We start from the raw sequence: 12,270 nt of genomic DNA on the forward strand, positions 1-12,270 counted from the left end.
TTTTCCCCTACACCTCACCGTATAAAAATATTCTGGTGTCATCTAAGTAACACTCCTAAGCACATTGTGAAATAATACAAAGTCATGCAAACCCCCCTCAAAAAACACTCAGCACATATATAGCAAATGTTATGATCGTGGACCTTTGAGCCGATTGGGACAGAGGATGGAGTGCTGTAGGGGTCCACAGCAAGTGTCCCAACCAGGAGGCGGTTCGAAGACTTGGAGCAAGCTGAAATACTGGACTACGGTAGAGTCCTATGCGACCAAGGACTCGGTACCCACTGGGATGATGGACGATGTTGGACCCTGGTGATAGATGAATCTTCACCCTGGAGACCGGCACTCCCCCGGGAGAAGCCCTTAGGAGTCCAGCCGCTGGGACTTTTGGAGATTCACCCTGGAAGCCGAAGTCCCCCCAGGAGGAGCCCGTAGGAACACGGCCGCTGGGACTTAGGCGACTCCCTGAAGGTGGAAGATGGTCCGGATGCAGGCGCCTCCTGCAGGTCGTGGGTTCCGGATGGCTGGCGCCTCCAGCAGGTCGTAGATAATCCAGAAGTCAGTCCAGGAGTCAGAGTCCAAGGAGCGGTCCGCAGCCAGTCCAGGGGTCGGTGTCCAGAGAGTGGTCCAAAGCGAGTCCAGAGGTCGAAGCCAGAGAACGGTCCAAAGCCAGTCCAAGGGTCGGAGTCCAGAAGAATCAATCAGCGAGGAGGGCAAGGCAGGAGCGGGACGAAGAGCAAACCAGGAACGCAGCAACAGCAGGCCGAGACCAGGAACCTTGTTGCAAGGCACTGGAGATGTTTAGGTGCAGGGTACTAATACCCTGGGGCGTCTGACGTCATCTCAAGGCACTTCCTGGTTTTTCCCGCGCTGGCCCCTTTAAGAGCCTAGCCCCCGCGCGCGCGCGTCTAGGGGGCGGGGCCAGCGACGGGAGTCGGCGTCTTCGAAGCCGCTCAGGAGCTGCGGCAGGCCATGGTTCAGGCTCCGGGGACCGAGGAGCTCCTCCAACGGGCCGGGCCGACCTCGAGGTAGGAGGGGGACCCGGGGCCCGGCACGGTTTCGTAACAGCAAACCTGTTATATGACAGCAGCACTAACTCACAGGACTCCAAAAGCAACAACCCTACCTATGAAAAGGCAGCACTGCAAATATTACCCCGGGCCCTAAAGCATCACTACACCTTCTATTGGCAAAACTTGATGAACAAGGCTATTACAGATTCCTACATACTAACAGGATCTGCTCAGCCACACTTGCAAAACAGATATACTTTCACCAAATTCAAAATAGCTGACAGAAATTAAAAACCCCAAGAAGCCCAATGTAAAGTTGGAAAATTGACTTCCTCTCTTTCCCTTGTGTACAGCAGCTTACCCTCTTACCCTACTGCTAGGGTCTCTTTCTTCCTCTCTCACTCTCCACCAAAGGACTGGGGATGGGGAGAGAACCAGAGGAGGAGAGGGGGAGAGAGCTGGGAGGGCAGAGAAGAGTACAGAGAGGGCAAATGGAAGAGGGAAAATTTGGGATGGGGGAGACAATGCTGGGTTTGTCAATAGGTACCCATTATAGCTGTACCTAGGGAGGCAAAAATTTAAAGGCAGCAGGCTGGCTAAGATTTGCCACCTTTCAGCTCTACTGAATCTCATTCAGCAGAAAACCAGCTTCTGCTATCCTATAACAGAGCCTTACTGGAGGTGGGGTTTCAAAAGCACCATAAGCGCCTTGGGATGGCAAAATCCTAAATCCATCTGTTAGGGGAGCATTGTCCCTACCCCTGCTTTCCTGCTCTCTTTCATATCCCCACCCTCTGTCTTTCTCACCCTCAATTCTGTATGCTTCTGTATTCTGTATAGCCCCTCCCCTATACCTACCAGCTTGCAAGCCTGCCCCATCAGCTATTTCTCCCAACCAACTAGCCTCCCCCACCCAGTCAGCATGTCCCCAGCCTTGGACCCCTCCTGAGCTCCCCAGCCAGTCTCCCTGCCAAAAACCTCAGAGTCTACACCCCCAGAAGCTTATCCTGCACAGCATCTCCTTCTGTCCTGGAAGTGCTCACAATGCGGCTCTCTGGAGGCTTGCGCGGTCTCACAAGGCATGCAGATCAGTGTGCAAAATCTCACACTGATCCTTCTGCATGTCTCTCGAGACCAGCACAAGCAAGCAGAGAGTTGCACGGAATCGAGCCGGCACTTCCTGCATGGCCTGTCCCGGAAAAGAAGTTGCACAGCCCATTCCAATGTGCACGTTGCTGCAGTTGGTGCTGCTGAAAGTGGCATCAACAATGGAATGAATAGCCCAAGGCACCCTCTCATGTTGCCTTAGGTTATTCATTCCACTGTTGGTGCCACTTTTCCCCACTCTTGGTGGCTTGGACTGCTGTTCCCTCTTCTACTGATACCTGCCTGCTAGTTTCATTAAACTAGGATAGGAAATCCCACTGTTAAGAGTCCAAAATAGGATGCATTGCTTCCTCCATTCATTTTAATGGAAACTAATTAAACAGCAAAGCAAAATAATGAATGAAATGACAAAAAATGGCATAAAAACCTAAAGACAAACCAAACTGATTTTTTTTCCGTGTCTATCCCTATCATCTCATAAAATTACCCTTCCTCCTGTGTGGGTAAAATAAAGAGCACAATTATTCTTATTAGCATTGTATAGGGATGTGGCCAGCTATTCAGCAAGGGATGTGCGCAGAAAAAAACAGACTTCATTTTGTTTCATTTTTTTAACTTTGTTGCTTTTTTCCTCCCTTTTCCTTTCCTTTTATTTCATTACTTTAAGCGTGAAAAGTCAGATTAACTGTGTAAAATCAATTTTATGCATGTAAAATCATATATACGGGCATAAAATCCATTTTTTATGTATGTCAATACAATTTTGTATGCATAAAAGATTTACACGTGCACAGAAACGAAACCATATAAAACAAATGTGTATCCCTGCTTTGTGATGCTACTTAGTAAGAGGAAAGTCCTATACATGCACTAGATTCTGAGTTTTCAAATGACAACTCGTGGAAAGCTTCCCTTTGAAAATTTGCAAGCAACCCATATATTTGCAAAATTGGTCCCTTGATATTTACTATATATTTATATTTCTTTACTACACGTATATTCCGCATCATCCAAAAAATCTCGATCAATGCAGATTACAAAAGCAATATACACATTCAATAAAATAAACGTATGCATTCAAATCAAACAGTGATAAAATATAATTTTAATAACTTATCTAAACATATCGGCATTAGGCCTTTTCCTTAAAAAAATCTGTACTCTTCTGGGGGGTTTTTGTAATTGGTAATCTAATGAATATATGTTTCTTTACCTGAAATTATTTTCATTGGAAATGAGAAGACTTCCAGAAATATTAAATGTCATGCAAATTTTCTTAAAAGTTTCTCCAGTTTCACCACTTTAAACAAGTTTCTCTTGTTTAAAGTGGTGAGACTTAAGTAAAGTGACCTGCACTCATAGTCTCCCTGCAGCTTTCAGCATAAATCTACCAGAGCGATGCTGAAAGCTGCCTGGAGCGGCATGAGCGTGCCGTGATCCTGGCAGCTTACAGGGATTTGGAAGTGTACCGGGCTGGTGGGGGTGGGGAGAGGGTGCAGGGCGACCTGAGTTTTAGCTAACTGGGGAGGTGGTGGGAGGAGGAGGAAAGGCCAGTGAGCGGACCCATGCCAGTTTTATTTTTAAAGAGTACTTGGAGAGGTTTGGGGGACATGGGGGGATTTGGACCATCAGAGCTCGTTTTTTGAGACATTGTGGTGGGGGGATGGGGAGTTGGGCAGCAAGGCCCGCATGGCACGTTTTCTTTTAAAACAATACTGCCACTTAAGCAACAATAATCCTTTTTTAATTTAGCCAGGTACGTTTACAGTTATTCAGCTACCATTAGCAGGATAATTGTAAACCTAACCGGCGATTTTCCAAGATAGCCGCTTAGGTTTAAAGTTATCCAGCCAAAGTCAGCCAGATAACTTTATTTAAGGATATCCAGTGAGATATTAATCTTGATGAATATCTTGGATAACTTATCAAGCTAAATTTAGCTATTTTTTTGAAAACTGACCTCAAACGTTTGAAGAAAATGTGCATATGGTCTAAAATCAGCCTGCTGCAGGTACATTTTAAGGGTTGTCTGTAAGGAAGAGCTTTTTTCACCAGATCTGAAAGTTGCTATTTTAGAGAGTTTTTCAAAGAACAAGAGAGGGAATTTTCTCTTAAAGAAAGTTTTAAACCATTTACACTACTGTGGATTACCTTACCTGAAACAAAAAGTAACAAATATGGCAGAAGCCGAAGTTGTTTAGTTTAAGTCACTGGGAAATCACTAAGTAGTATACTTATAATTAATTTGTATTTACAAGTGCATATTATATATGATTCTTCTAAATAAAAAGCAGACCATGTGTAGTTTAACAGAAAAAAATATAATTTTGTATATATTTTTCATATGTTGATTTTGTTTTATTTCTATATTTTTTTTTAAAGGTATCTCAATGCCAGTACCTGTGTTTGGACTACAGGATGACAGCAAAGTGTTTAACCAAGAAAACTGTTCTCTGTCAGATGAAAACTTCATTCTGGTTGGCTCTTTTGTGGCTTTTTTCATTCCTTTAATTATCATGGTAGTCACCTATTTTTTGACTATAAAATCACTGCAGAAAGAAGCTACCTTATGTTTTCATAACCTGGGTGCAAAGAGCAAACTGGCTTTGTTTAGTTTTCTACCCCAGAGTTCACTTTCGTCAGAAAAACTGTTCCAACGCTCCTTGCAAAAAGAGCTGGCCCCTTATGGAAGGAGAACTATGCAGTCAATTAGCAACGAGCAAAAAGCATCCAAGGTGCTTGGCATCGTCTTCTTTCTGTTTGTTGTGATGTGGTGCCCTTTTTTCATCACCAACGTGATGGCAGTCATCTGCAAGGAGTCATGCAATGAACATATCATGGGAGAACTCCTCAAGGTGTTTGTTTGGATCGGCTACCTCTCTTCAGCAGTCAACCCCTTGGTATACACACTGTTCAACAAAACGTATCGTTCTGCTTTTTCCCGATATATTCAGTGTCGGTACAAGGAAGAAAAGAAGCCTCTGCAGTTGATCTTAGTGAACACTATTCCCGCACTAGCATATAAGTCAAGTCAACTCCAACTGGCACAAATGAAGAGTTTAAAAAAAGAAGCGAGAATGATGGGCAAGGACTATTCTATGGTTACTATAGGAATACATCATTTAGACAACACGTCAAATGCCAGTATCAGCCCAGTAAATGAAAAGGTTAGCTGTGTGTGATTAAGAGCTACCATAGCAACCGGGCTTTACATTCAGAGAAAAATTCGCCAGTGAAAAGCTAGGTTTACTTGGAATTGGGAAAAAAAAAAAACCAGCCCAGAGTAAGAACCTCCAGGAAAAACATCCTAATTTTCATGTTATTCTATTAATGAAAAAGCAGGGGGAAACCAATGCTATAAAGCACACGACTTTCTGAAATGTTCCTCCAGTACTTCAACTGTTTATGCATAGGCTATATTAAATTTATTTTTAAAAAGATGCTAAATAATATATTTCTTTATAATGTGTACCATTTATCATGCGATAAAATCATGTAAATCATAAGTATCTCCCTCAGGTGTTTCTTTTCACGAAGAGCCTATCTCACTGTTTGTGTTCCTGCTCTTGACTGTGAATGAGCAATTTATACAATCTTACAAGGCAAAGAAAAATATCTGTGAATTTACCATCACACATGGATAAATGGACTGAAAGCAAACTGTTTTCAAGATGCTGTAAAATCAAGCAATCAAGTGACAGCTTTGGTAATCGTGTTTTTATAGTTACGTTTTCCAAATGCCACCTCAGATGGCATTGAGCTACTGCATCCACCATCCCATTATACAGTACAAGATAATTACCTTCGAAAGCAAATTAAAATGATCGTTCCCTTATCATCGTGGCCATTAATTTCTATTTCCTGCGTCAGGGTCTTTAGGGCTTGGGCTCTGAATTTTTCATTTGGAGTCTGTGTCATCTTTCAGGTTTTCCTTTTCCAAACTAATCTCTTCTTACTCAGTAACCTAATAACCTGACTGCTGGATCTGTTTAGATATCTGGTTTTTTGGTTGTTTTTTTTGGTGGGGGAGGAGGGTTGGCAGCACCATCACTTTTCTGCTTTAAACCAGCTTACAAAATGCATATGACACATGATTATAAGCTGGAAACTGCAGTTGTTAATATGCAGCACTGCTGACCGGAGGCAGCATGTTTTCCCTAACCTTGTTCCCCAAGAATTGGCTAGAACCAAATAACAGAAAAAGAAGCATCCTGACAGTACTGTACAGTTTCACTAATATTCATCTAATTATAATGATTTTAAAAAGCATTAACTGACCTTATTTTTGTTCTACTCAGTGATTTGGCTTCTGATTTAGGGCTTGATTTACTAAGGATTTTCTCCCATTTTGTGTCTATGGGAAAAATGTTAAGGGCATAATTTTAAAAAGGAGTTGCGCATGTAAATGTAACTATTATCATAGCAATTTTCAAAAGCCATTTACTCGAGTAAATCCAATGGCATATATTATAGCAATTTTCAAAAGCCATATTACTCTGCTTTTAAAATATATGAGAATGAAAGTTACTTTAAAAGGCTCTTATATAAGTAAACTATACTACTATAAGAGGGGCAACTAGTAACTCGAGGTAAGGTTTTGGGGGGCACTTTTACATGCACAGTCAGAAGTGTGAACAGCACAGTAGACATAAATGAAGATTTGATGTGATTTGGAGTGAGGAAAGGTACACAAAGGTGAGATTTGTACATTATACTCTCGACCTAGCTTGGTAGCAGCTAGGTAGAGCGTGCATCAAACTAGGTTGAGAGCACAATGTACAAATCTCATCTTTGTGTACCTTTCCTCACTCCAAATCACATCAAATCTTCACTGATGTGTACTGTGCTGTTCATACCTCTGACTGTGCATGTAAAAGTGCCCCCCAAAACCTAGGCCACCACCAAAACTTCATCCCAAGTTATTAGTTGCCCCTCTTATAAAAAGTTGACTAATATGTGCGCCTCCCCAGAGGCTCTTTCTCTCTCTTTCACTCTCACTCTCTCAATCCAATTTTTAGCGCAAATCCTGTTTCGGGCAAAATGCACAGCATAACGCCAGAAAAAAAGGTGTAGTTATTTCTGGCGTTAAAACCCTCATTTCCATTTACTCCGCCCACACTCCTATTTGGGAAAAATTTTTAAATTTGCATAAGCATCTTGTGATGCGTTATTTATCGCAGGCGTTAGGGCCCCTAATACCTGTGATAAGGCTCTAATGTGATTTGAAAAATGACCCTGTCTGGGATTTATTTATTAAGGTGTTCATATATTAAGGTGAGATACACAGTATTAATGAATAGATCCCCATTAGAAATAATGGAACCCATGGTAAATAACACAAAATTACATGCGTTTACTGCACACCATACATTCATAAATAGACCCCGCTGAATTTACAGCACACAAAGGCTGCAATGAAGGAAGGGAGTTATTACTTAAAGTACAGATGCAGCTGTTTCTATGAGCGTTTATATTTCATTGTTTCATGTATTAAGATGAATGTGATCTATTTCTAAGAGTACTCCAGAAGGGAGGAGTAAAGGTGTTTTAAAGATGTTCCTATGCATTATGCATTTGCTAGTGAAATTTAGTCATCAGACTTTGACAAAATTCTGCAAAATAAGCAAGAGGAAAGAGAGCAATATGCTTGATTTCCATCTTTACTGTCAGATAATAAAGTAATTATAAAAAAAAAATTAAGAGCTATGAATAAGATAAAGAAAATGCCAAACAAATAAAACAATTAATATTTTAGCAAAATGTAAAAATACATAATTTTTAGAGTGTTATTTTGACTAAGTGCTACAATACTGTTAAAGTATTTCACCAATGACAAAAAAAAAGTTAAAACTCTATAGTTATCAAATATCTTTTATTCTAACCCTATGCCCACCATTTTATCATCTGTTTCTAAATAATTCCTTACACACTTTGTGAAGTCTGTGCAGTTGGGTCTTCCATAGGCGCAGGATGCATTTAGTAGACAGGACTAGTTTTTGCATATTTCTGAAAATGGAAATCTTTGTTGCATAGTTTGCTTTGCATAATTATTTAAAGTAGACTACCAGTAATGAAAATCACTGAAATAGAAAAAAAAACAGGAAGATTTTATCTTGAGCTGACTGGGACCCACCCAGCCAGTCTGGTTCTCAGGATATCTACAATGACTATTCGTGAGACAGATTTGCATACATGCATTTTGGGATAGATGTTCAAAAGCTTAATTTATCCCAAAATGCATGTATGAAAAAAAAAATGAGTAAAAAATAAATTATATATATAACTAGCCCCTACATGTTAAATATGGAATTTGAGCCACCTAAAAATATACACAAAATTTCATTACATGTATTGTTACTCACACAAAAGGCAACATGCCAGATTTTCAAGACGTTATGCACAGAAACTGCATTCTATTTAGACACATAACTTTCTGCTTTGTTTTATAATGGATAAAGTTATAAGGATGCATTTTAAGGACATGCATTTTCTTTTAACAAATGCAAAAAATAGCATCTTCTGAAAATACCCCCATATTTTCTGGTATTTTCATATTCATGGCATTTGAAAAAAAAAAAAAGGCTTTGGCTCAGGCTTGGGCCTCAAGACTAGCCACTGCACTGAGGTCTAGCCCCGGGCCAGGGGGGATGCTTTGGTTTAGCCTTAGTGCCAAGACATAGCCCCAACCCATTACTGAGGCCTAGCCCTGGTCTAGGTCCAGAACTAAGGCCTATCCCTAGGCCAGGCCAAGTGCTGAGGCCTAGCCCCAGGACCTTGGTCTAACCCTGGGAGGGGCCTGGTGCCAAAGTCTAACCCCAGGCCATGTGACTGAGGCTTAGCCCCAAATCAGGCCCTATCACTGAGCCTAGCCCCACGCCAGGCCCTCTCACTGAGGCCTAGCCACAGTGCCAGGCCCAGACCAGAGCAGGACTTCAGCGCTAGACCCAGCTCAGGCTAGTCCTCAGTACTGAACTCGGCCCAGGGCTAGGCCTTGGCACCAGGCCTAGGCCTCAGCACCAGACCTAGGCCTCAGCACCAGGCCCAGCCAGGGCCTAGGTCTTGGCACAGGGCCAGGCCTCAACCCAACCTAGGCCTAGGTTCAGCCTGGGCAGTTTTTTGGCTCAGTTAATCCCAGCTATGGCTGTTAGAGGTCCATTTATTTATTTACATTTATAGGTTGCCTATACCAAGGCCCACAGCACTTATAGTAAAACATACACAATAAAATGGTAAATAGATGATCGTACTCACACAAGTGATATGATTAACTAATAAGAGCAGACTATATCAAAGAATAAAATTATCAAGCATTTTGCTAATTTAATCCTTTCTCATTTATATTTGGTTTGTTTAATTTTTTTTTTAATTTGGTTCATTTGCCATAGTGCAAAAAATAACTTGTTGGTATGCAAATGAACCAAAAACTGACTAAAAATCATAAGGACAAAATTATCACTAATTTTGGCAAATGAACCAAACAAAAAAAACTAAACTAAACAAACCAAATATAAATGAGAAAAACCCCAGAACAAAAAAACAAACCAAAATTTGGGGATCTGCACAGCCCTAATATATATAGCCACATAGCACCCTAATCTTTGAGTTGAAAGTTAATTTGAGAATAGGAAAGTTTTGCAAATGCTTGAAAAGATGTGCATAACTCTGCAGTTAAATGCACCACTGCAAATTTATCACTTTATGTGTGTAATACTTGAACATATCAAAAAGTGATTTTTAACTCCTGAACTAACTGATAAAGGGCTTTATTCAATAAAGATTGTCCCCCATTCTGAGCCTATGGAAAAAATAACTTTCCTTGAATAAGGCCAATAGCCTAAAATTCAAAGAATAGTCACATCAACGATAAACTAAAAGTTTTGTATTTGCTAGGGGAGTGGGCATGGTGCGGTGGCATTGGGTGCTGTTTTGAGAGGGGTATAGATTGAGCTGCTGGACACTGGTATGCAACAACAAAACTATTATTGCCACTCGTTGGCAAAACGGAATAGGGAAGATTCATGCACTGTTTCAGCACATAGGGCCTCATTTTCTAAACGGATCGCACGCGATAAGGGACGTTTCGCACGCGAAATGTCTCTTAACGCGTGCGATACCAAAATGTGGGCGGAGTCAGCCCCGGAAGACGAGGAGTCGGGGCGTCACCGGGGCCGACTCCACAAAGATGCCGTGGACGACGAAAAGTTAAAGCCCTTTTCGCGTCCGAATTTGCGCCCAATAGCTACACCTTCTAGGGTGGCGCTATTGGGTGCAAAACCGGCAGCGATCGTACCGCGATGGTGTGATCGCTGCCGGCTAGTGCAGGCCTGCCCCCCATTTCGGCCCCCCGCCCCTCATTCCCTAAAGTATCGCAGGCCTGCGATACTTTAGGAAATGAGGCCCCAAGTGGTAAATTATCTAGCTATGACATGATTTCTTGCAAAGTGGTTTGTGTTTTCACAAGACTCTTTTAAAGAATATTGAAAATAAATATCAAAACCTTTTACCCAGGTAACACAGTAACAAAGTAAATGATGGCAGAAAAAAAACAAATGGTTCATCCAGTCTGCCCAGTTTTCCTGTCTACAGTTCAAAGACATTGAGTGTGACCACTTGCATGACATCTCTTATAAAGGACAGGTTTTGTCATCTTTCTGATTTGTACTTTGGCATTTCAGGTAGATGAGCATGCAAGACCCCCTACTTAGTTTGTACCCAGAATCTTTTTATTCCCATGTTTAACCAGTTTCCAAGAACAGCATGGACATTGCCTGAACAGCTTACTAGGCCTGCCAGTCAGACTCAGCTAAATGAGCACCTTCTCATCTATTAGGAATTCTAGTTATATTTATATACTTGTAACCTGCCAGACAGACCCAGCTGCTAGTTTATTTATTTCTATCATCACAGTCTATCTAATCTAAAAAATAGCTACTAATGCTAGCATGAGTATCCGACCTCCAGGACCCAGCACAGCCCGCCAGACAGATCCAGCTCCACGAGTGCCTGCATTTCCTCTAGGACCTCTAGTTATTACTATATTTGTAACCTGCCAGGCAGACCCAGCAGCTAGTTTGTTCTATCATCACAGCCTTCTACTCAGATCCAGGTTCCCGCTTGCCTGTGTTTCCACTAGGATTTCTAATCTATATGAATAAAAATGTAAATGTTCGTTTGTTCAAAATCTTAAATCTCTGAACGTTCTTCACCGATTGCTTTGAAATTTTGACACAACGTTGCATTCGAATATGGGGGTGTTTTTATATACCTATATTATATAGATGTCACACCTGTGACAGGTAAAAACATGCTTTTTGGGAAAAACAGCGCCATCTGTTGGATGTAAAAGCAACACACACTATCTACAATATAAATGGACTCTGACCGATGAACCGCAAAGGCGCAGTAGAGAGCAGCTCTACCGCGCATGTGCGGACCATTGAGCTCTGCGCTATGTGCTGGGTGTCACAGAGGGGAGGACAGGGCAGACGAGTTGCCGCTCTGAGAAACGGCTCAGCCCGTTCCTCCCCCGATGGGGAAGGGGAGAGGGAGTAGGGACTGCCGGACAGTTACACACAGGAGGAGGAAAGGGTTGAAGAGTTGCCAAGCCAGTCTGTCCACCACCGGGGAAGAGGGGGAGGGAGTTGGGACGACCGGAGCAGAGCAAATGCAGTAGAAAGCGGCTGTGAAGAGATCACAAGCAGCTGCAGCCTGCAGCAGCCAAAGCGCAAAGAGCTGAACAGAGAACAGCTCGCCCTCCTCCCCCGCCCCCTGAGTCCCGCAGATAAGGAGAAGCCAAGTAAATATCCCGCAACTGCGGGGGGGAGGGGGAAGGCAGTGCTGTCAACCCGCCCGTGGGTCTCAGCCACAACGGGAAGAGTTTACATGGGCATCGCTCCACCCCCACTCCCAGCAAAGCACCCTGACGAAAGTGAAAGCCAGAGCCCTGCTCCCTCCTCCCTCTCAAGCCCCCGATCGAATTTCTTAAAGGCACAGGTCTCCAAGAAAGAGCAAAGTAAGCTAGGCAATGTGTCCCAAATCTGTTGCTGTGCCTGCCGCCTGCCCTTTGCGAGGGGGGGGGGTGGAGTGTATTCCTCACTCTCCCAGACACAACTGGCGTGGGAACTTTGCAAGCTCTTGTGAGTGCAGAGCA

At 42.6% G+C, this 12,270-nt stretch overlaps 1 protein-coding gene across 2 annotated transcripts in view; it reads left to right on the forward strand.

The window, feature by feature from the left end:
• Nucleotides 1–5,410, forward strand: part of HTR2A (5-hydroxytryptamine receptor 2A) — a 49,933-nt gene extending 44,523 nt beyond the window's left edge. For both annotated transcript variants that reach the window (XM_029602877.1, XM_029602876.1), the window contains one exon: nt 4,503–5,410. In XM_029602877.1, the coding sequence (XP_029458737.1) occupies nt 4,503–5,302 (800 nt within the window). In that variant the 3' untranslated portion in view covers nt 5,303–5,410. The remainder of the gene's footprint in view (nt 1–4,502) is intronic.
• Nucleotides 5,411–12,270: the final 6,860 nt, after the last annotated feature.

The sequence above is a fragment of the Rhinatrema bivittatum genome, chromosome 5 (assembly GCF_901001135.1).
Source record: "Rhinatrema bivittatum chromosome 5, aRhiBiv1.1, whole genome shotgun sequence".
Taxonomy (NCBI): Eukaryota; Metazoa; Chordata; class Amphibia; order Gymnophiona; family Rhinatrematidae; genus Rhinatrema; species Rhinatrema bivittatum.